The sequence below is a fragment of the Pleurodeles waltl genome, chromosome 11, assembly GCF_031143425.1.
Source record: "Pleurodeles waltl isolate 20211129_DDA chromosome 11, aPleWal1.hap1.20221129, whole genome shotgun sequence".
Taxonomy (NCBI): Eukaryota; Metazoa; Chordata; class Amphibia; order Caudata; family Salamandridae; genus Pleurodeles; species Pleurodeles waltl.
In genome coordinates, this window is record NC_090450.1 from 807,563,519 (window position 1) to 807,589,292 (window position 25,774).

Below are 25,774 nucleotides of genomic sequence, written 5' to 3' on the forward strand. Positions count from 1 at the left end.
CAAACGTTGTTAACAGCCTATCTATTAATGTCCTATTGGCTGCAAGCAGGGCCCAGTGTCGTATTTGATAATACATCATCCTGTCAGCCTCGGTTAGGCCATATGTCTCCCTCAGTTGGTCAAAGGGGATCACCCCCTGCTCATCGAATAAATATCCCACCCTTTTACAGCCCCCTCATACCATTGACGCAGTGCCTCTGACTGAATACCCGGACCAAAATCAGGGTTCGCACCCAAGGGAGTCATTGGGGATGGGAAGGTCGTCAAGCCCACCCTGCTGGCCACCCTATCCCACACCCTCATCGAAACCTCAGTGACCGGGGATACATACAAACCCCGCGCTCTGTGACGGCGCCAAAGCCAGGGTTCCTTCCATATGTGAGCCAACCACTGCCTGGTCCATAAAGTACCAATGCTTCTCGGAAGACGGGCGGCTCCATTCCAAGAGGAAACGCAATTGTGCAGCTTGGAAGTATCGAAGGAGGCAGGGGACCGCCAGCCCGCCCTCCTGCTTAGGGCAGTACAGCACCCGTCGCGGTAGCCGCGTCGCTTTCCCTTCCCATATAAATCTTAGAACCGCTGTTTGGAGGGTTGCTATCGTTCACGGTGGGGGCTCTAGCAGAAGCGCCTGAAACAGATACAATATACGTGGTAGGATGGTCATCTTCACTGCCGCCACCCTGCCCAACCAAGACAGTTTGAGTCTCCCCCCATGTCTCTAAATCACGCTGCACCTCCTGGATTAGTTTTGTGTAATTCAACGACGCCGTACGGGCGACCGTGGAGCCCAACTCGATCCCCAAGTATGGATGCCCCGAAGAAGACCATATAAAATGGAATCGGGCCTTAAGGTCCCTTTCAAGCTCAGCACTGATAAACTTTCCCATAGCCTGCGACTTTAGCATGTTCATCCGGTATCCCGAGACCCGTCCAAATTCCTCTAATACACCCATTAGCACCGGCAGTGAGGTCGCAGGCTCCGCCAAAGTAAGAATGACGTCATCCGCATATAACGATATGATATGCTCATCTCCCCCAAACTTCACGCCCGTGATCTGAGGGTTGTCCCGGTGCCTCTGCGCCATGGGCTCCAGCGCGAACAAGAGGGGCGAAAGCGGGCACCCCTCCTGGGTCCCTCTTTGGACAGAGAATGATAAAGAGAGCATCTCGTTAACTCGGACCGCCGCCCAAGGTGCCTGATAGATGCAGCGAATCCATGCCATGAAACCTGGGCCCAGCCCGAAGCGCTCTAGCACCTTGAACAGGTATGGCCACTAACCCCTATCGAACGCCTTTTCAGCATCGATAGATAGGAAGAGCGCCTCCCTACGCGAGCGTTCGGTTTTATCCAATAGATGAAGCAGTCGCTTGGTATTATCACTACACTGCCTATGCGGTATAAATCCCGCTTGGTCGGGATCCACAAGCCCCGGCATATAATAGTTGAGACGATATGCCAAAATGCCAGCGAATAATTTGGCATCAATATTCAGGAGGGAGATCAGCCTGTACGAGGCGCATTCCTTGGGGTTCTTCCCCGGCTTCAGAATAACCACGATAATAGCATCTAACATGCTAGGCGTGAGAGCCCCCGTGTGTCCAAAGGAGTTAAAGAGTCGCACTAAAACGGGTACAAGTTCCATACAGAAGGACTTATGAAAAAGCGCAGAGAAACCATCGGGCCAGGTGACTTCCCGGTCTGCAGCCGCGAAATTGCTGATATAACCTCCTCTGCCCTTATAGGTTGATCTAACGAAGTCGCCTCCCTCTCAGTCAGGGGAGTAATTGCTATACCCTCTAAGAAGGATTCCGGAGTTGAGGTACCGGGCTCCTCGGCCCCATATAGTCCCCGATAGAATTCCGCAAAAGCCTTTGCTATTTGGTCGCTCGTACCCCCTTCTGCTCCCGAGGGAGAGCGAACCAGTTTTATCACTGACGCCGCGCACTGCGCTCTCAGCCTATGTGCCAGTAGCTTCCCGCATTTATTACTTCCCGCATAGTACTTATGTTTAGGGCGGACTACCGCATACTCTGCCCTGTCCCAGTCCAACCTCCTTCCTCACTTTCTCAAGCTCTCGCCATATTCTAGGTGCGCCGGTGTGCTTATGTGAATGCTCCAACACCCTCACTCGCTGCTCTAAATCCTCTATGAGTCGTCTCCTTGCCTTATTGTCCCTAGCAGAGAGCGACATCACCTCGCCCCTCAGCACAGCCTTCAGTGCCTCCCACAGCGTTGCAATGCTTGTTGTCCCATCATCGTTAAAGCTGAGATAGTCTATTATTGCCCTTCGAATCGTCTCCAACGTTGCACCACTCTTAAGCATTGAGTCCCTAAATCGCCATCCTGATGCGCCTACGCGCTCCGTATTCATATGAATCTCAACTGTAACCGGGGTGTGATCTGACCGGGCTTGCGGCTCAATCCCTGAATCCCTAACCTGGGGGAGAAGCTCCTGCGATGCCAGAAAAAGGTCCAACCTAGCGTATGTTTTAGTTGCTGCTGAATAAAAGGAATAGTCTCTTAACGTGGGGTGCGCACTCCTCCACACATCCATCAGACCACATTCACTTAGCCACTGACGACCAGTCACCGTCAAAGACCCTGTCTGCCCATACCGGTGGCCTGAATGGTCCAGGTCCCTGTCCATCACCAAATTAAAATCGCCCCCCAGCAAGACGGCACCATCAGGGGATTGCAGCAGCGGGTCAAAGCCTGTCTTAGGAAGATTTTCTGCTGGGAGTTAGGCGCATATAGGGAAGCAATTGTGAAGGAAAAACCCCCCAGTCTCAATCTCATCGCTAAAAGCCTCCCTGGAACTCGTGCAGTTTTGATATCACTTACCCAGGGAATGAGCGCGCTAGAAGTATCGCCACCCCTGCATGCTTTGATGGTAACGAAGACCAGAACTGCCTGGGGAACCACTTAGAGCGCATACGATAAGTATCTTTTGAGACAAGGTGCGTCTCCTGCAGGAGGCATATATGACTCTCCGATCTCACTAAGGCAGACAGAATGGCTAGTCTCTTGGTAGGGTTTTTGAGCCCCCAAACATTCAACCTTGTACATTTAATAATCATATCCTATAATATAATGAGGGCAGCAAGCAAGAGAGAAGGGAGCACACAAGAGAACCACCCCGTATCAAGATCTAGACCACCTGTAACACCCGGGCCTGAGGATATCTCTACAAAGAGCCAGTATCGCAGGGAAACCCAACAACATTCAACTAATACGCACAACAGGTGCATAGAACACAGAAGTCCTTGAACGTCCATCTTCGCAAGGTGAAGACTCCACGGGTCATTATATCCAACCATGTTTAGTATCCAGGTCCATCGCCCCGCCGCCCCGACCCTCTTCGATGATCAGCATGCTGTTAGCAGCATGGCCAAAAGCAATCCGGGGCATCCCGACTACCTTCCCTAGGCTGAAGTTCCTGCGGCTACGCTGTTCAAAACAGATTCTCTCTCTGACCTCAGCTCAGAGGCCGTTGGGCGTTGCAGCTTCCTTCTTTTCTCTTTCCACCGCCAATGCGGAGGACCCCCCACAGGCAGGGTTGCCCCCTCGCTCGCCTCTTGACCTATATCCTCCAGACTCAAGATACGGCTGGCTTCCAAAACAAACATCACCTGCCGGAGCTGCTCCTCCCAGCGGAACGGGTGGCCCCAAGAATAGGACACATTGTTCACTCGCAAGTGATCCGTGATCGATCTAAATTCTCTCCGCCTCTGCAGAGTCCGCACAAATAGGTTGTGAAATAGTTGTAGAGTACCTGCTGAAGATTGCGGGCCCGCTGTAGGATCTTTTCTTTAAGAACAAAGTTATGGAGACAGGCTAGGATGTCCGGAGGGCGGTCTCCAGGGCCACCAGCACGTCCGACGCGATGAACTCTATCCAGGACCACCTCCTGTGTCTCGTCCGGGCCAAGCAGAGAGCGAAACAGGCCCGCCACATAGTCCCCAATGTCCTCCTTTTCAGCACCAATCGGAGCCCCTCTGATACAAATATTTTGTCTCCTCGAGCGGTTTTCCAAATCCTCGACCACTATCTGGAGGAGATCCTGCTGTTCTCGGAGGCGAACTACCTCCTGTTCCAGACCCGCCACTTCTTCACCACGAGGGATCTCACCATCTTCCAGCTGCAAAACTCGCTCTCCCAAGGAGGTAACCTCTCCTTGCAACTCCTTCACCTCCTGTGATATTCCCCTACGCAGCTCTTGGATATCGCTCCGAAGCGAATCAAACAGGGAGGTCAAAAAGCCCTTCGTAACGGGAGAACTCTCATCTGGGTCAGTCTCCACCCGACCCTCCAGGGCTTTCGCCGCAGGTAAGTCCTCGGCCATACTCCCCGATGTCAGGCGTGCCCCTGTAAGCATTTCTCTCACTGAGCGCTCACGTTTGGATTTAGACGTCGCCATGGCACACCGGGCTAATCTCGGTTCGCCGGATCAGTCCTGCAGGTCCTCCAGAGTCTCCGTCTGAGACTGATCCCCAAATGCCGCCGTGTCAGAGACCGCGCCTGGGCCCAACACCTGGCAGCCACCGCCTGCAAAGCTCCGCTTTAACTGCCTCTTCCACCGTATATGCGGGCCCACACTTAATTGAACTCCCAGTGATAAAGTGCAGCAGTATTGGGGCAAAGCGGCAGAGCCCCCCGTCTTCTATCGGGGCCTCGTTCTTCTACTCAGCCCCGTGCATGGGCGCCAGGGTGGGGGCACCAGCCTCCAGCCCCCGATCAAGTTCCACATACGGGGGCGCCCCCCACACCCAAAGTGATCGGGCGTCCCAGGGCCAAGGCCCCAGCCGTGGTCCGGCTGCTCCCGGGGCCCAAACTGAGCCCTCAAGGCCCTCGGACCCCCCGGCGCCGAGCTCAAAAGGCCGCCGGGTGAGGGCCCGCCTCCCATGCCGCTCCGCAGCCCCGCTCTAACTCCAGGGCCGACCGCCGCTCTCACCGCAGCTCAACTCAGGGATCCTGCCGGGAAGCACAAATCCCATGGGGGTACTTCAAACTTCGGGGTGGGGGGGCCTCCACCCACCCACCCCCCCCCCCCCCCCCCCCCGGGCCGAACAGCAGTTTTGCGGGTCGGGCGGCGGAGCTCGGACGGACACGTCCTAGCGCGCCGCCATCTTGGACACGCCACAAGGCACTTGTTTTTAGGGTGAAAACTGTGTTCAAAATTTGGTGAATATCCAATTATTTTTCCACTATGTTTCTTTTATTCAAGTCCCTGCACATTGATGAGCAATATCTTATTAGAAGATTCTAAGATGCCAAATACACAGTTGACAAAGAGCATTATTAGTCTCTTAGTGAGGATTAGGAATTGTGCTAGGTCCTGATGAGTCGCCACAAGATCCATCAGACTGCATAGGCGAGAAACAAGCTGACCACTGGTTCTATAGTGTGGGGAATACCCACACATAGTTTTTCCGTACATACACCAACAGTTGAGGTGTTAGGTATTCACGTTGTCACTCTATAAGGATCCAGACCATTTATAATCTGTTGCTTTACCTTTCTCTGTTTTAAATCTTGGCAAATGTGCCAGTTTGGAGTAAAGATGGTATTTTTGACATCCATGGTCAATTTTAGTAAAATTTTTCTGGCGCCTCACACGTCCATTCATCACCGGCAACTTCCTCCAAAAAGATCTCCAGCAAAGAGCCCTCTAGAAGGGCTGTTAGGCATTGCAGTGCCGGCCTGACAAGGAGCATGGCCCGATGATGAAGTAGGTCACCTAATTGCGAGTGAGGGCTTTTGTTCCTAAAAAGCTAGTGCTTAAGGGGACCAAGGACTGCCCCCCAATTTCGGAACAGTGCATCTTGGTTTGTAGATTACTGAGAAAATACAGCAAAAGATATCTGGTGAGACGATAAAGGTCAGTGGCTTTTCTGTTATTCTTGGAGTGTTGGGCTAGGAAGCGACAGTAAATAAAAGTTAAAGGCTCTCAATTTTTGTTTACTTAATGTTGTTAGCAAGGTCCAGGATCTGTAAGTACTGGAAAGATCTGTGACCCCATAATATCAAAAGTGGGTGCATTTGGTTTTTGGGGTGGCTCTCCTGAATATTAGACAAGACTATGCGACCTCCACATTAACATCAGACCACTTCCTGTAGTGTCACACGTGGACATTTGGTCTATAGTTTTAGGAGTATGAGTCACTAGCGGGTCCGACTGGGACTTTTTCTCAGTTGCTTTCTGTAGAATTACAATGCCAGATTATGGTTTGTAAACTAGAAGCGGGTGTTGTGGAACAGGACAAACATAACTGAAAAACAAGACTTCAGAGCAGGCCAGTACTTTAATCCAGGATTTTATGCAAGTTCCCTCATCTGAACCTGCTGTCACCGAGCTTGACTGACAATCTCTGGAGTATCTGCAATATGGACATATGATCCTGTTCAATAACTGCATTAACATTTTAAGAGTCCAAACATCCTTTACCTGGGTCTTCATATGCTATCAGGTGGGAAAGATTCTGCATCTGATGCCTTCCATGAGAAGGGGAACAGAGACATTCACAAAAAGACACCATCATAAGTCCTCTAATTTAGCCAAATGTACCTTTGTTTACACTTCTATTAAAAGTATATTTGACTGATATCACTCCATATGGAAAGTTTGCTTCTCAGAGATTTTTTCACGTTCTCTGGTCAATAAATTACTGAAGGGCCGTTGGAAAGTGTCCTCCTGTATGAACTCCAGCTCCCCCGAGAGCTCAACAGTGCCCTATTCTGATTTTTGGGGCCACTTTGCACAAGCATAAGTCAGAACACCAACGCTCATACTGGGAAGTGAATTTTCTAATAAGCATCATCTCACAGAGTTACAGGGCTTCAAGCTCTTTGCACTCAAGAGCCATATATGTTGTTTTCATCCTTAAGACCTCACTCTTCTAACCTTCTCAACTGTTATCTGAGATTTCCATCTCAGACACTTTCAGGACCATTTCCTTTACCCTTCATTCCCAGCAAAGAAGGCTTTTCAGACACTGGAAGTCAAGAAGGCAAAGAAATATTACATGTAGAAAAACAAGAGATTTCACACATTCCAGCCAGCTGCTTATGATCACGGGGTATTAACACAGATAATGCCTCTACAAAAGAAAGGTAGATAAATCATTTCTTGCATCAGAACCTACTATCAAATAAAGAAAATAATATTACCAAGAAAACGTAAAGTCCATTCTGCTAAAAGAAAGCAGCAGCTGATGCTTTTTTGAGAAATGTCTTTATTCCAGACATTTGTTCAGTCCATAACTCTGCTAAACACATTTGTATCAACACAGACTCTAGAACAGATATCATAGTGGGCCAAGCTTCCCTCTGCTCGATTTAATTATTTTCTGTCCTTTTGGCTCCCAAATTCGATACAAGGCTTGCTAGTCTGCTTCAATATTTCAACAGGCGATGGAGAAGAACATTTTTTACTGAATGGTAGTCCTAGTTTTCGATCATGGGTATTCAATTTCAATTAAAAAAACATATCTCCCGTCTCCTCAGAAGCAAAGTACGGCATTGTAGTAATTCTGGATATTCTCATTGTGTGACTTGAAAGGAAGCTTCTGTTTAATTAATTATTAAAGGTGTTGTGTAAATATTTCCACTGTGGCTACATTTCCCTTTATTTTTCAAATGTAAAGAAACAGCAGCGTTTTTAGTCAAATGGGAGGACTGATTCAGCAACTCAAATGTTTAAAACCACAACAGACAGAAAATGTTGGTTTCTAAAGTCATAATTTATTTCATGGTAACATTTAATGTACAAAAAATATTCTATAAATGTACTGGTGATCCCGCACAAGCAATGAAACTTTTTTATAGATTTAGAGGGAATACTCATAAAAGAAAACTAAGATCACATTAATTCATATATCATCAGTTGTGAGGAAACTGAGAAAAATTCTACAAGGTAGCTGAAATGGAAGCGAGGTGCTACGCAGAAGGCAACAGACCTCATAGTTTTCTAGTCTGTACAGTTAAAAGGACAAGGGAAAATATACTAATGGAGCAAACCTGTCCATATATGTAACAAGCTACCAAAGATCATAGAATTATGCAGGCACTGCTTCAAAGAACAGCCAAAATGTACTTACCACATTAGGAGTTATTTATTCCACATGGCCCTACATTGCAAATATGATGGTTATAGGGAGATGCTAAGAATACAGATCTTGCATGGAAAATAAAGGCCATAATGTCAGACCCAACTTGTTGAAAAGTGTCTGGCACACACAAAGTTGGCATTCAATTTTGCAAAGGAGAATTAATTGTGTCATACAAAGCCAAGGAGATAATCAATGCATGTAGTCTGCTGCAAACCATGAAATCCACAGTGGGTAACTCTCCTGCTCCACCCTTCAAAAACTGCTATGGATTGCTGCTCATACAGACCGCTTTCATGTATAACAGAGTAATACATTTGTTGCCAAATTAATCTCCCATTGATTGCTCCAATACAAATCCCTTTTAATCCATCTAGATCATACTGATTTCTAAATGGAAATTCTACCTGTATACCTTAAGGAGACTATTGTCCTTGGTTTTAAATATCTTCTTTCAAATACTGTCAGGTACCGCAATACTGCATGGTGAGAAGGCCTTCAACTGTGGGGCTATGCCTTTCCTGTTTGAGGTTCTACACAGATGGGTGAATACGTTCCCTCTTTAGTCCACCTACTATACTCTAAGCCAATGGCTAGGATCCTTGACAATAACGTCTTCTCAGCACTGCTTCCATCAAGTAGGGGTACTAGAGAGGGCTACCCCGTTGCCTCTAGTAACCTTGCCTTAAAGATAAATTGCCTGAGATACTCACAAACCTGAGAGGACCCAGGCTAGCTAGGTTAGTTCCAAATCGAGAAGGGATCTTGGGAAAGGTGGGAGGGTGAGTTGAGTCATCCATTACTGAAGTTCAATGGTCCCTGTATGTATCTACATCAAACACCTCCCTTTAGTATAAACACTAATTAATCAACTTTACATTTCTACATGAGGATTATGTTACTCTTAGGAAATTAGACCAGGTAGAATCTGCCCTTCCAGACACTTACACAAGATGCAGCTGAAATTTGGTCACATGGTCTGTTTGTAGAACAAGCTTGTATGAAGAGGCTTTTCTTTTGCTATTCAGCCAATGTTGCTAAAAGGAAAGGAAAATGTTACTTACCCAGTAAGCCTCTGTTTGTGGCATGTAGTGCTGTAGATTCACATGCTCTGCTTGCCCCTGTCATCTAGTGTTGGGTCCGGAGTGGTTCAAGTTGTTTTGATTCAAAGAAGCGTTTGGTGTCGTGGAATCGAGTGACTCCTCTTCTCGGTGATATGTGCATGGATATCGACTCTGTTGGATTGTTTTCCCGCAGGTGGGTGAGAAAAGGAGTGTAGAAGAAGTATAGAGAAATAGGTGTCCATGTAAATGTAACTACATATGTACAAATATTTACAAATATCGTGTAACTGGAATGACCACAGGCACCCTGGGAGGAGTGAGGGCTCATGTGAATCTACAAAACTACATGCCATGATCAGATGCTTACTGGGTAAATAACATTTTCCGTTCAATGGCATGTGTGGCTGTAGATACACATGCTCTGCATAGACTGTAAATCAGTCCCTCCATTAAAGCAGTGGCTAGACAGTGGAAGTTGCAGTTGACTGGAAAAGTGTTCGTAGCACAGCTTGACCTACGCTGGCTTGCTGAGGTGCTAGTACATCCATACAGTAATGTTTTGTGAATGTATGTGGCGTAGACCATGTACATGCTAAATGTCAGCTATAGGGATGTTTCCAAGGAAAGCCATAGTGGCACCTTTTTCCTAGTAAGATGTGCACTAGGCATAATAGGTAACTGTCTCTTTGCTTAGGCATAGCAAGTCTATATACACTTACCTATCAATCTAGCTGTGCTGTTTTTAGATATTGGACTTCCTTGTGAGATAATGAAAAGGCCACAAAGAGGTGTTAATTTTCTTAAACTCCTTAGTTCTGTCAATGTAAAACATTAGTACTCTTAACATCCAGAGCATGGAGAGCTCTTTCTGCAAACAGAGTTGGGCTGCGGAAAGAAGACTGGTAGCTCAATGGATTGGTTTATATGGAATTATGAAACCACTTTAGGAAGGAACTTTGGGTTTGTGTGAAGGACCACCTTGTCTCTATGAATTTGAAAGAAAGGTTCTTCCAAGGTTAGGGCCTGGAGCTCACTGGAAGCCTGAGTGATGTGATGGCGACGAAGAAAACCACCTTCCAAGAAAGATATCGAAGAGGACATGAAATGAAGTGGCTCAAAAGGAGGGCACATGACCCTGGCAAGCACAATATTGAGGTTGCAGGATGGTGCAGGAAGCACTCTGGGTGGAACAGCCCTTTTAAGGCCTTCCATGAAAGCTTTACTGACTGGGATTCTGAACAAAGAACTATGATGTCCGTTCTGTAGATATGCAGCTATCGCTGTGAGATGTAGGCGAAAGGAAGTATAAGCTAAATTTACTTTTTGTAAATGGAGCATATAACAAACAATGTCATGAACACTAGCGTTAATGGGGTAAATACATTTGGGTTGGCAGTAGCAAACAAAACGTTTCCGTTTTGCAGCATAACATGATATGGTTGTGGGTCTGCAAGCTTCCCAGAGAATGTCCATGCATTTGGCAGGCAATCCTAAGTAACCAAACTTGATTTTGAGTGAGAAGGTCCGGCCTGTTGCGAAGCTTCTTGTGGAGGAACTACTGATAGTTCCAGAAGAAAGGTGAACCATGGCTGACGCGCCCAAATGTTAGCTACAAGGAACATGGTGAGACGTTTGCCTGATCCTCTGAACCCGAAATGGAATGAGAGGGAGAATTGGAAATGTGTAAGCAAATATACCTGACAAGTCTATCCATAGAGTGTTGCCCTTGGCTAGAGGGTATGGATATCTGGAGGCAAAGCTTGGGCATTCTGCGTTTTGTGCTGTGGTGAAAAGGTCTATCTGAGGAGCTCTCCACTTTGGGAAGTATGTTTGAAGGACTTGTTGCAGCATGCTCCTGAGTAGGTCTGCAAAGTCGTTGTCTGTCCCTGGGAGATACTCTGCCACCAGGTTAAATTGGTGGTGGACAACCCTCTTCTACATTGTCTGAGAGAGTGGTGACAATTGAGATGACAGTTTCTGTAGATAATACATGGCTATCATGTTGTCCATGCGGGCTAAGACAACCTTGTGAGACAGGTGATAAAGAAATGCTTTCAGGGCTAGAAATACTGCCTGAAGCTGGAGGTACCTGAAATGTAGGGATTGGTGACTCCGATCCCAGTGGCCCTATACTGTGAGGTCTTAAAGGTGAGCGCACCAACCAGTCCGTGATGCATCTGTGGTCAGAATGACCCGAGGCACAGGGTACAGAAAAAGCTGACCTTTTAACAGGTTGGTGGTGTTCCACCTTTGCAGAGAGCACCAATTATGGCAGTCTAACAACACTATATCTGGTGAGCCGGTGATTGAGCCCCCTGACGAGACAGACACTGCTGTAGGGGACGCATGTTGAGTCTGGCATGGGGAATGATGACAATGCAGGACACCATCATCCCTAACAGGCAGATAACAGTCCATACTGCGTAAGTGCAATTCTCCTGAAACTGGGGGAGAAGAGAATGAAAACTCTTAACGCGGACTGGATTGGGGTATGCTAGCCCCAAATCTGCATTGAGAATAGCTCCTAGGTAGGGCTGTGTCTGAAGGGGTTTGAGGTGGACTTTGCAAAAGTTGAGCATGGAGCCCAGAGTGTGAAGGAGTTCCACTGTCAACTGAGTGCAATATTGGCACTGTTGAAAGGTATTGGCTTAGAATGAGCCTGTCTTCTAGGTAAGGGGACATATGGATGTTCTTTTTTCTGAGGTGTGCAGGGTGGATGGGAATATGAAAGTAGGTGTCCTCTAGATCTAGAGCTGTCAAAGTCACCTTGTTGCATAAGTGGAATAAAATCTTGAAGAGTAACCATGTGAAAGTGTACAGATCATTAAACCAGTACATTCTGTCAGAAGTCCAGACAAGGCCTGAGAAAGCTATCCATTTTGTGAATGAGAATATATGAGAAGTATACCCCTCACCCCGTATGTTGTAAGGGAACAGGCTCAAAGCCCCTATGAGAAGAAGGGATTGATCCTCTTGTCTGAGAAGGGTGAGGTGCTTGTGGGATAGCCTGTGAGTACAAGGGGGAATATTTGGAGGAGCGGTAATGAGCTCCAGACAATAACCATGTTGAATAATGAAAAGGACCCATTGGTCTGTGGCGATGCTGACCCATTCTGAATGTAAATCTTGGAGCCATCCCCAGACAGGTGTGGAGTGAGCAGGGGGAAGACGGAGGTAGTCACTGATTTGCAGTGGAGGAAGAGCCTCGGGAGGCAGTGCTCTTACTTCTGCCGCTGTTGCCTCTGTAGGACCCCCTTTAGAAGCCCCTTGAATAGGAGGAGGGAGGCTATTTGGTTTGGGAAGTAGACACCTCAGAGGATGTAGATCTGTAGTCACTTCTGAAAGTGGGGTGGCAAAAAGTGACCCTTTGTGTGGGGGACTGTAGAGTACCCATAGCCCTTGGTGTGTCTTTGTCCTTTTTTCACTTCTCAAGGGCAGAATCCACTTGAGGGCCAAAAAGATGTTACTTATCAAAGGGCACGTTAAGGACCATTTGCTGTACTTCTAGTTTGAAATCAGAGCAGCAGAGCCATGCGTGCCTTTTTATTAGGACACTCTTATTGAAGCCGTGTGCAGCTGTATCTGCAGTGTCCAGGGCACAACGGATAGAATTATTAATGTTCTCCCCTCAGCAAACTGTTGCCCTCTCTTGTGGTACTCACCTGGGAGTAATTAGAGGAGCTCCTTCATTTAATCCCAGTGAGCCGGACATATCTAGCCAGTAATGCCTGTGAACTGGCGATACACCAATAGTTAGCTGTCTCTGCAGCCATCGATTTTTTTGCCCTCCTTCTCAGGAGGAGAAGAGTCACCTGTGGCCTGGCTATTGTCAAGTTTTCATGCATTGGTGGCTACTATTGAACCTGGAGGGACCAGTGACCTAATGTATAATGGGTGTGAGGGAGAAGGCTTAGATTTCTGGTCTACTGTAGGCGAGCTAACCCTAGAGTGGACGGGCTCCTTAAAAATGTCATCAGCATGACAAAGCATCCCAAGGAGCATTCAGAGAAATGGGATATCCTTATGAGTAGATGTGAGCATATCAAGGAGGAAGTATCCTCTGGTGCAGAGGGGTATGCAGGTATAAGTCTGAATCATTGGACAGAATGGGTTCAGGGTCATAAATGTCCCATGGATCCGGGTCATGCTGTGTCCCACCCAAATCTTCCCCAACATACAAAGGGGATCCTTGAGGGGTATAAACTCCTGGAATAGGTCAAACAGAAAAATGAGGAGGGGGGGGAGGTGGAGGAGAAGAAAGAGGGTGGAGTAGGATAAGGTGGATCAGGAGGAGGAGGCGGAGAAGGCTTGTGATGTGGGCTGGTGACCTTTTCCTAGCTTCTTTTCTTTGGAGGGGGAGAAGTGTTGAGAGCTTCTTGAAAACACATCTTCCTCTTGATCAGTACAGGGGGAGAAGTAATAATGCGTCCTGTACCCTCCTGGAAATGGAGGCGGCACTGATGAGCATTCATAGTAGGTTCCACCTGGGAAGTTGTGGCTGAAGACTGACTGTAGTCTCTCTGCTTCAAGGTTTTTGGATCTGTGGATTTCGGCACCAAAGTCTTCGGTCGGTGCGATTTTGTCAGCACCATGGTCGAGGCAGGAGGCGAAGTTTGGACTGAGATGGACACGAAGTCGAAGCCGCAGACAATGGTTTTGTCTTGGCTGTTTTCAGAGCCAGAGGGCAGGGCAACCAAAATGGATTTTCAGATCCGGCCATGGCCTGAAGGCAGTCTGACCACCTCTGAAAGGTACTTTTTCTCCGTCTTGGGGTGGGTAGGAGGACCACGATACTCACAGGTTGTGCAGATGTTACCTTGTGGCTTTTGATGTTTGACTGCACGTTGGAGTTGGAGTCCTGGATAGAGAAGCCCTCCTCCTGTTGTTCATGTTTCTCCTGAGCGTGTTCCTCTCCCAAAGATGTCCGGGGTGTCACTCTGAGTATTGTGCGCCATTTCCAGTCAACGCACCTTTCAATCCCGAAGCAACTTCTTCTGCCGATAAGTTCTGCTGGTGTCATAGGTAGCTTCATGGTCATTTAGGGGGGAAGGTGCATGTTAAACAGAAGATGTTGGTCAGTGTGGGGAAATTTAGCGTGACACCGAGGACAGAAGTTAAACAGTGTTCGTTCCATCAGTTTAGCATAGTGGTCAGTGCTGCGTGGTGAGGTAGGCCCGAGAAGGGCAAAGATACCCCAAAAGGCGCAAGGTCAATGCCCAGACCGACAATTTGAGACCAACACTTAGACAGGAATGCCCAATCAAAATACAATACCATCAAAGAAGAGAAGACAGAAAGAAAGATTTTGAACCAGAGCGAGTCGAAAGAAGGAGCAAAGACACACAAGTCTGAACCCGACAGCAGAGTGAAAACAATCTAACAAAGGAGTCAATGCCCATGCAAATTACCACCGAGAGGAGTCAATCCTGTGACTCGAAACACTTCTTCAAAGACAAACAACTTGCACCACTCCAGACCCAGCACTAGACGTCAAGAGCATTCAGTGCATATGTATCTACAGACATACATGCTATCGAACATAACTCTACACTGGTTGGTTAGACTGTTGGAAAGATGTGGTTTATTTGGATGAATTAGAAGGTGTCTGTAGCTCTAAGCTTATCCACATATTCAATCTGAAAACTATATGCAAAAGTATATCCTACTCTATGCTGTGAACCAGTTACCAGATTCAGATATACACTTGCTTGCCGTGGATGCTTCTTGCTCTTGTTAATTTCTACTACCAAGCTTTATGAAACCACCTCTGGTACTCACTTAAATTCGAGGCACTTGGTGATCTCTTTTTGTAGGTGCATGACTTCGTACAACAGATTTTGCAGCTGCAGGTGATGAGCATCCACCTTCTGCTTTGCCTGCAACAGGAAAGGGGGTCTGATCAGATATGAGATGAAGAGAAAATGCAAAGTCAGTTGCTCCCTTTTACTCTATGACAACCACCACCCAGTGTTTAACCCTACCTCATGTGTCTGATCTCGCCCCTTCTTTAGCCGGATATGAGCCAACCGGTTCAACTTTTTCAGGGTCATGAAGTGGACACAGCTCTGGATACGGCGTTCTTCAATCTCTGCTGTCTGGAGGAACAGAACAGCGGAGGCACAAGTGACATGTTAAATAAGATTAAGATTTACCACACTAGATAATACCTTTCCACACTTCACCATATACAACCTTGCTCACTGAGTATACGCTCAGTGAGTACACCAGAAAATAACTTTCAACATCCTCACCACATACTACTTTGCTCACTGAGCCTTTGCTTTGCACAGTTTATTTTCACACAATACCAAGTATTCCATACAAGCCACAGTAGACTAAGCTTCTCTGCCACCATTTCAATCTGAGTAGTAGAACAGGCTGAGCGGCAATGTCTGATCCCGGCAGCCTCAGATGTGAGCATCTGCCTCTCCACAAGCTGTTCAAGGAGGTCTTCATAAAAAATAACCCGAGCCATTTAAACTTTTATTTATTTTTTAGGCTGTTTAATAAATGGAGCTCAATGGGCTCTTTCAATAATCAATCCGCTATTTCACCACATGTAAAAGGCATTGATCTATAGCTTAATCACTATGGTGTTTGTAATCATTTCATATCTCACTTCTGTACTTATTGCCCCCATTTGTAACTTTAGAGGCTATAGACATCCAATTCACATATCAAACATCCCAAGTCTAGTCTTCAGGGCTTCACATCTTTCTAGTAATCTAACTAATTGAAGAGCTACTCTTTTGGTCTTACAATGCTCTCTGACAATACTTTCCCTTACATACACACAGGCTCTGTGTCTCTAAGCACTCAATATGCTATTTTGGTCCAATACAAATACTTGTAAGGTCTATTTTTAGAACTCTAAAATGAATCAGGAGTACCAGCCTCTGGAAAAACATGCTATGACACTGCTCTTCAGCTACACAATCCCATCCAGGACATTTCAGTAGCAGCACCATCATCTGGTCCCACAGCTCCATCCTGGACAAACTACTATTTGCAAGAACCTCTCCTAACAAACAGGCACACTATAAAGTAATTTTTTCTTTAAGTACACTCCTCACTTTTAGGTCTTAAATTCTGCAGAACCATCTAATGCCTTTCTTCCCCCTACAACCAATCATAACACTAACAATTGTGGGCCCCAAATCACTGGTATAATCTCTCTGACCTTGCAGCTGTTCTCTCTGGTGACTAAGCCTACTGCTCCATTTCATTCTGCCCAATCACAAGCCTCTGCTTTGCCTTACAACATCTTTGCTGCCTTTGCTCTTCAAGTCTTGAATTTCAGCCATGAGACGCTGCAGGTCCTGGCATGTTTCCTTGTACAAATTGTAGTCATTATTGGGGTCCCGGAGGTCTACCTCTGCTTCCTCACTGTAATAACGGCCTTCCTATAAAAAGAAAGAAACAACAGTTCAATATGGCTGGAAGGGAAGAGAATGCTGTGAAAAAACCCACATCAACCAGGCAGGCATCTCTTGCCCACAACTTCAGATGTTCATCCTCCATTATCAAGACAACAGATTTTCAAACTGTTCCAACTCAGAGACCCTGGCAGCTCTCTCACTCTTATATATATGTATAAGTATTTCTTTCATAAACCTGTCAAACGAAGAAAATGGACAATGGTAACAGAAATTAGCAATCTGGTGAGAAAGTAATGAGTAAGCCATCAATGCAAGAATCTTAGCAGTTGCAAACACACATTAGAATCTGGTACTGTTCAGGATCTGTACTGGCCAACACACTTCAACTGTCAGGACATTGGTGTTAGACTGTTTAAGGAGGAAGTGGCTCCCATCACCAAAGACAGCAACTAGTTCAAATGAAGTGGCAGTATACAAGAGGAAAAACACCTGAGGATGGGTGAGTGCGGCAAGGGGCAAGCTTTGAGAGACTGCAGTAACCAATCACGGACAGTCATTAAAATAGTTTCTTGATGATCTCTTCTGCTAGCGTCTTGTCCTTACAAGACAGGAGGACAAGACTAGTGAGGACATTCCACCTGCAAGTCTGATGAAAATTATCTGGAAATGTCTCAGTGCAAAATATTTCACAAGACAAAGTTTAGAAACACTTATGGAAGGATGCAAGCCCAACAAAAACTTCTGTCCCAACTGCTCCCATCCCAGTGGCTTCTACAAGAGCTTTTCAATGCTATGGATTGTATTTCTCAGGCTACAAATACACACGCTTCCTGCTCTCTGCGTCCTTCACCTGCATGAAGGCGAGATTCATGTGGGTGCTGGGCAAAATGCGAGAACTGGAATATGCGAGTCTCAAGAACTAAAACTATTGGTCAATAGGGCTATTTAAGCCTACCGCTCGGGACGTCTCAGCCCAAGCATCGATGCTAAAGGTGGAGAGGACAAGGGCATTTGCATTATTGGGCCTGTCCAGGCCGGGTCGTGCCTAGGGCCAAAAATACTGCCCAATTTCCCATTTACCAGAAAGGACCTTACTCCCTACACATCCATCAACGTGCAAACATACTATCAGCAAAGACATCAAACTCATGCATCCCAAACTGACCTCATACAGATTGTAATGTCTCATCAACCAACACAAAACCCCACATACCACACCTATACACATATCCACCACACCTACAACAGTAAAACACCTTCATTCTCACACTAAACACAACTCAGTCCATTCCTACTAACACAACCTGCCATCGCCCACACAACACAAAACCACATTATACATTACTTTCAACCATCCAGATACACTTCCTGTTCATACAAACCAACAGCAATATCCTCCGTTTGCTCCTGCCAGATCACCTTTTATCATGACAATGCCTAAACCCAGCCTTCCAAAACACAATCTTAATACCGTCCGTCACACCCACTCCCACCCTGATGACTACACAAAGAATACAAATCCTGACCAATCTTTACTCCTACATGGTCACTCTTCACAAACATCTACCACAAGCACACCAACACAGCAACATTCATTCACCAGTCCCCCATCCATTGCACAACAGAGTCTTACATTATGATCCACATGCTCCCCCACCATCCCTAACCTATACTGCTTCTACACTAAACAGACGCAAACAAAATAAACAACATGCCACTCTTCACAACTTCGCATCCCCTTGTCTATTACATAAGGCTATCCTACAAAAAAAGTACATTATATTCAAACCTATGCATTCTTGGGGACCTAAACATTTGGTTTGACAAACCCAATATGCCCCATCCAAACGCTATCACCACTGGCCTAGTCGCACTGTACACAATCCCACACACATCGCTGGACACATCCTAGATGTCATTTTTGCAGAGCCTGAACTAGTTATCGTCCATAGTATCACGCCAATCACATGGTCAGAACACCATTTGATAACTTTCCAACACAAAACACCACAAATCAACACACCCCATAGCAACTTACATACATGCATCTTTCAACCACAGAGCACACTCAATTTTAAAGAATTAGAAACACAACTAACAACCAACACTGATCTGGTTACAATTAATTCTGTTCCAAAATTTTATGAGTGGCTACAGGAAGCTTTCGATATCTTAATACCACTCATAAAAACTAAACAGGACAAAAGAAAACCAACACCTTGGAGAAATACAGAACTTAAAAAGATAAAGCAACAAATCAGAAGGTTGCAGCAGACCTGGCTCAAAACAAACAACATTCAAGACAAACTTCAGCTACACAAGCTTAACAGAGTATACAAATCATCAATCAGAAAAGCTGAAACAAGGTACTATGCAGACAGAATTCTAATGCTAAATCTACTACCAAAGAATTTTATAAAATTCTCAATGAATTTCAAAACATGGAAGGAAGTCGTCCCTCTACTCAAGATTTCACAAACTGGCAACTCATTACACAACCAAGGAAAACATATTGGATTCCAATTTAAGCCAGAAGAAAACCATCAGCACCAACCACTTTCCAAAACTCCTTCAAGAATAAACCAATCCATCCTCTGCACTCCTTCAAACAAATATCACAAGGTGAATTTATTGATTTGGTCAAAGCAAGCAGGCTTTCCGCTTGCCCTGCTGACCCTTGTCCAGCAAACATCTTCAAGAACATTCTTTTATCTACTTCTGCTGCCATAACTGTAAGAAAAATCATCAATAACTCTAACTACAGGAACTTTTCCTGAAGACCTGAAAAAAAGCATACATATGTCTATTATTAAAGAAAACAAAACCTAGACCATCAGGACCCCAAAAACTACAGACCAATCGTAAATGGACCTTTCCTGGGCAAACTGATAGAAAGAGCAGCATTCGCCCAGATGTCACAATTCATTGAAGACAATTCCATACTTTCAGACTACCAAACTGGATTCTGCCCAGGAAGAGGCCCTGAATCAGCACTCGTAGCAATCTGGGATGATCTTAAAAACACTGTCGACCGCAATGGAGTTGCTGCACTACTTCTCTTAGACCTCTCGGCTGCCTTTGATACTGTTGACCATGACACCCTGTAAGGAAATGCCTCCTTGGCATGGTTACCCCCTGACTTTTTGCCTTTGCTGATGCTATGTTTTGATTTGAAAGTGTGCTGAGGCCTGCTAACCAGGCCCCAGCACCAGTGTTCTTTCCCTAACCTGTACTTTTGTTTACACAATTGGTACACCCTGGCATCCAGGTAAGTCCCTTGTAACTGGTACCCCGGGTACCAAGGGCCCTGATGCCAGGGAAGGTCTCTAAGGGCTGCAGCATATCTTATGCCACCCAGGGGACCCCTCACTCAGCACAAACACACTGCTTGCCAGCTTGTGTGTGCTGGTGATGACAAAACGAGTAAGTCGACATGGCACTCCCCTCAGAGTGCCATGCCAACCTCACACTGCCTATGCAGTATAGATAAGTCACCCCTCTAGCAGGCCTTACAGCCCTAAGGCAGGGTGCACTATACCATAGGTGAGGGCACCAGTGCATAAGCACTGTGCCCCTACAGTGTCTAAGCAAAACCTTAGACATTGTAAGTGCAGGGCAGCCATAAGAGTATATGGTCTGGGAGTCGGTCATACACGAACTCCACAGCACCATAATGGCTACACTGAAAACTGTGAAGTTTGGTATCAAACTTCTCAGTACAATAAATGCACACTGATGCCAGTGTACATTTTATTGTAAAATACACCCCAGAGGGCACCTTAGATGTGCCCCCTGAAACCTTAACTAACTACCCGTGTATGCTGACTGGTTTTAGCAGCCTGCCACACTCGAGACATGTTGCTGGCCACATGGGGAGAGTGCCTTTGTCACTCTGTGGCTAGTAACAAAGCCTGTACTGGGTGGAGATGCTTATCACCTCCCCCTTGCAGAACTGTAACACCTGGCGGTGAGCCTCAAAGGCTCACCCCCTTTGTTACAGCACCACAGGGCATTCCAGCTAGTGGAGTTGCCCGCCCCCTCCGGCCACGGCCCCACTTTTGGCAGCAAGGCCGGAGGAGATAATGAGAAAAACAAGGAGGAGTCACTGACCAGTCAGGACAGCCCCTAAGGCAACCTGAGCTGAAGTGACTCGGACTTTTAGGACCTCCATCATGCAGATGGAGGATCCCCCCAATAGGGATAGGAATGTGACCCCCTCTCCTTGGGAGGAGGCACAAAGAGGGTGTAGCCACCCTCAGGGCTAGTAGCCATTGGCTACTGCCCTCCCTGACCTAAACACACCCCTAAATTCTGTATTTAGGGGCTCCCTTGAACCTAGAAACTCAGATTCCAGCAACCTAAGAAGAAGAGGACTGCTGAGCTGAAAAACCCTGCAGAGAAGACGGAGACACCAACTGCTTTGGCCCCAGCTCTACCGGCCTGTCTCCCCCCTTCTGAAGAAACTGCTCCAGCGACGCTTTCCCCAGGACCAGCGACCTCTGAATCCTCAGAGGACTGCCCTGCTCTAGAAGGACCAAGAAACTCCAGAGGACAGCGGCTCTGTTCACCCAAGACTGCAACTTTGTTTCCAAAGAAGCAACTTCATGACAACTGCGTTTCCCGCCGGAAGCGTGAGACTTGCAACTCTGCACCCGACGCCCCCGGCTCGACTTTTGGAGAACAAACACTTCAGGGAGGACTCCCCGGCGACTACGAGACCGTGAGTAGCCAGAGTTGCCCCCCCAGCGACGCCTTCAGAGGGAATCCCGAGGCTCCCCCTGACCGCGACTGCCTGACTCCCAGGTCCCGATGCCTGGAAAAGACTCTGCACCCGCAGCCCCCAGGACCTGAAAGATCGGAACTCCAGTGCAGGAGTAACCCCCAGGAGGCCCTCTCCCTTGCCCAGGTGGTGGCTACCCCGAGGAGCCCCCCCCCCCCTTGCCTGCATCGCTGAAGAGACCCCTTGGTCTCCAATTGATTCCAATTGAAAACCCGACGTGTGTTTGCACACTGCACCCGGCCACCCCCGTGCTGCTGAGGGTGTACTTTCTGTGCTAACTTGTGTCCCCCCGGTGCCCTACAAAACCCCCCTGGTCTGCCCTCGAAGACGCGGGTACTTACCTGCTGGCAGACTGGAACCGGGGCACCCCCTTCTCCATTGAAGCCTATGCGTTTTGGGCACCACTTTGACCTCTGCACCTGACTGGCCCTGAGCTGCTGGTGTGGTAACTTTGGGGTTGCTCTGAACCCTCAACGGTGGGCTACCTTGGACCCAAATTTGAACCCCGTAGGTGGTTTACTTACCTGCAAGAACTAACAATTACTTACCTCCCCTAGGAACTGTGAAAATTGCAGTGTCTAGTTTTAAAATAGCTATATGTGTTTTATTTGAAAAGTATATATGCTATTGTGATTATTCAAAGTTCCTAAAGTACTTACCTGCAATACGTTTCATGCAAAGTATTACATGTAGAAGTTGAACCTGTGGTTCTTAAACTAAACTAAGAAAATAGATTTTTCTATACAAAAACCTATTGGCCTGGAATTGTCTTTGAGTGTGTGTTCCTCATTTATTGCCTGTGTGTATGTACAACAAATGCTTAACACTACTCCTTTGATAAGCCTACTGCTCGACCACACTACCACAAAATAGAGCATTAGTATTATCTCTTTTTGCCACTATCTTACCTCTAAGGGGAACCCTTGGACTCTGTGCATACTAGTCCTTACTTTGAAATAGTGCATACAGAGCCAACTTCCTACACACCCTAATTCAAAGACTCCACGAAGCGGGCATAGAAAGGACTGCTCTCAACTGGATTAAATCCTACCTTCAAAACAGAATTATTATCTATTCTCCCACCTTCTCATCCAAACCATACCTCACAAAAGCAGTGCCCCCCCCAAGGATCAATCATCTCACCTTTGCTTTTCAACATCTACATGATGTCATTAACAGAACTGATCAAGGCTTTTCAACTCACATGCTACAACTATGCAGATGAGACACAAATATTACATACATTGGAATGCTCCAAAGACATTGAAAAGTCACAAATCTTCCATTGCCTCAGAGCCGTTTACAAGTGGATGACTTGGAGCCATCTCAAAGTAAATGCTTCCAAAACGGAACTACTCACATGTGGCGACTGGAAAAATGATTACCCACTGTGTGCCTGGCAATCTCGGACCACCTCCTCAAGTATCCAAGGAAGTTAAAAACCTTGGAATTACCATGGACTCCAAGTTAACAATGAATGCCCAAGTGGACAAATTAGCAGGATCAAGCTTTATCACCCTGAAGACTCTGAGATGCATTTTCCCCCACCTTGGATTTTCACACAAGATACAGGCTACTATCTCTCTTGTACTATCCAACTGGATTATGCCAATAGCCTCTACCATTGATCATCTCTATCTATTATGAAAAAACTACAATGTATTCAGAACTCCGCTGCCAGGCTACTATTACATGTAACGCCACAAGCCCACATCTCCCCTGCCTTTGGAGCACTACACTTGTTACCCGTTGCCAGAAGAAGATCCACCTTCAATCTGCTTTTTATCACCCACAAAGCTATACATGGAACAGGACCACTTTTTATCAGAAACAAAATAAACAAATACTTTGCACAAAGAAACCTCTGCTCAAGTTTGGCACCCCGCCTTAGAACACCACCATACAAGAAAAAGGAAATATGTAATGTTACAATGTCATAATACTAATAATAAATTATACACACTCTTTAAGCCTGTTTAACAAGTGAATGTTTACTCACAGATAGATATATATATATATATATATATATACACACACACATACATGTGTATATTATTCTATGCTTAACATGTTCATAGGTCATTGCATAGCTCCTAGATAAATTGTTATATTAGGTACTTCTGAATCCCTGCTTTCTTTATATAACATCGATCAAATGTTTTATTATCATAAGCATTTCACCATTCAAAAATTGAGGAAAGATAAATAAATGTTAGAAAAGTACACTTATTGATTAACTTCAAATATTACAAATCTTGAAAGTGTGTTTCTACAATACTACTTTTCTTCTCATATTATACCCATTATTATGTTCCTTGCACATTTATTCCCTTGCTAAGTATTTACATATCTACTTATTACTCTAGTCCTACTGTACTAGAGCAAAATTAAATAAAAAATAAAAAAAATCTATAAATAAAATTCAAATTATAAATAGTTAAAAAATATGTATTAAGAAAAGAAAACTTTTAATTAAAATATTTAAAATATATGTACACATATAAATAAAATATATATATATACACACACACACACACACACATATATACACACTCTCTTGTAAGCTTTACTTTGTCTCCCCCTCAAACCCTCAACGTATGTCTCTAGCAATCTATCCTACATCCCCACTGACTCACCACAAAATCATTCTACTACTTTAATCTCCAAAATAACCATGCCTAAGCTCTTCCCTCCTCTTCCACATCTAGCTCACCCCAAACCTCAGTTTACTACCATGGTCTCCCAAACAACCCTACAAAATTCTCCCTTATTTATCTCACCTTTGACTCATCCAGAAACCCCTCCTGCTACTGTGATCTCCCTACCCCTTTCTACAGACTCTTCCCTCCTCCATCGCACCTTTACTCATCCCAAGCCCCATTCTATTGCAATAAAGTCCCAATTAACACTTCTGAATCATTCCATCCTCTATCCCTCCATTACTCTACTCAACCCAACTAACAAACTCACATATCCTCTGCTCAAATTAACTCATAATAATAAGAATACTGTACTCATATTTCTACTAATCCACCACTAATTCCTTTTTGGTTCCAGAGTAGCATGCTACACACCAAAATGTGCGTTGACGCCTCGTCAGGGGTAGTAAGCACTATATAAATACAATACAAAACGGAATTGAAAATAGTGACAATCAGAGAGTGGGTAGAACCCTGAGCACACACCTGTACTATGGCTCATTATTTCATGGTCAACCAGCAAGACTTTTGTCAGGAGAAGGTAGTCACAGGTACAGCAGTAGCCACCTTCAGAACAATGTTGTGCACTGAACCCACAAGGCGTATTCTTTGGGAACTCCCTCTTTACAGCCTCCATGCCCTTCATCACCAATCAAACTACCATTCAAATTTGAAAGTGCTATGTGCTAACTTGAAATATAGAAATGCATTTCGAGGGCAGTATGTTAAAAATGTACACATTTCTGCAAGAGAAAAAACAACACCGGATAGTTAACAAGCATTGGCAATGCCAACAGAGATGGCTTTAATGTTGTAACATATGCAAATACAGGCATACATAAACAATGTTTGCATGAGTTACCACGTTAAAACCAGACAAACTGTCTTTGTTGAAGCTTGTTAACCTATATGTTGAGCCTGGAGTTGAACTCTTACAGAAGCATGGTATCTCCTTCCATCGATATGTGAACATCACCCAACTAATACCTGAAAATGAACTGCTCAAACAGTCTTGAGATGCTTATCATGTGCATCTCAGAAATTCAGGCCAGGATAAGAAAGCTGAATATTTGGGAAGAAACCTGAGCAGCCCATTACTGTTGCACATAATATGGGGTAAACACAAGACATGTATCTGGGAAAATGCAAGCAGAACCCCTCAAAAATGGTATCTTCAGGGACAACTTGAGGAAGGGGACTGATAAGTTCTTCCAAGAGAATGTTGAAGCTACAAGGGAATGACAGGCTGAGTGGGAGAAGGGTACAGTGGTGGTACAGGGCATGAGTCTTGTATCCAATTATGGAGTCAGGAAAGTCCTAATCAGGAAAATTAGAACTATAGTGGAAGAAGTGAGGCGACTTCAGGGCGAAATTCCCCCTTGACAAAAAGACAGGTCAGCATTGCTGGAACTGCATATAAAATGATGTGATGTATTGGATGGACTAGGCCTCCATGATTACTTGCATTGCAAAGCTAGACAACATGTTGAGGAGGACAGAGCTAGTCGGTGACTTTAAGATAATAATATAGGAGAATCATGTCCTTGTTTTTGCTCTCTTGGAACCTGTGGGATCTTTGGTGTACTCAGATGGAAATTGCTTTCAGGTTTGGGGGAAAACTACAACAAATGGTTTTGCAACTGTGCAAGTCGTGCCCATGTCTTGTATGCAGGTATATGAGAGACCGGCGACACTTAGTCTGTTAAGGCAGATACAGGCCGCTGAGGTAAACAGCCTACCATTGGA

At 45.6% G+C, this 25,774-nt stretch overlaps 1 protein-coding gene across 2 annotated transcripts in view; it reads right to left on the minus strand.

Annotated features, from left to right (window-relative positions):
- THOC5 (THO complex subunit 5) overlaps positions 1-25,774 on the minus strand; it is a 224,071-nt gene that overhangs the window by 157,826 nt on the left and 40,471 nt on the right. For both annotated transcript variants that reach the window (XM_069214584.1, XM_069214583.1), the window contains exons 3-5: positions 16,430-16,573; positions 15,152-15,265; positions 14,949-15,046 (exon numbers count right to left, since the gene is read on the minus strand). In XM_069214584.1, the coding sequence (XP_069070685.1) occupies positions 14,949-15,046; positions 15,152-15,265; positions 16,430-16,573 (356 nt within the window). The remainder of the gene's footprint in view (positions 1-14,948; positions 15,047-15,151; positions 15,266-16,429; positions 16,574-25,774) is intronic.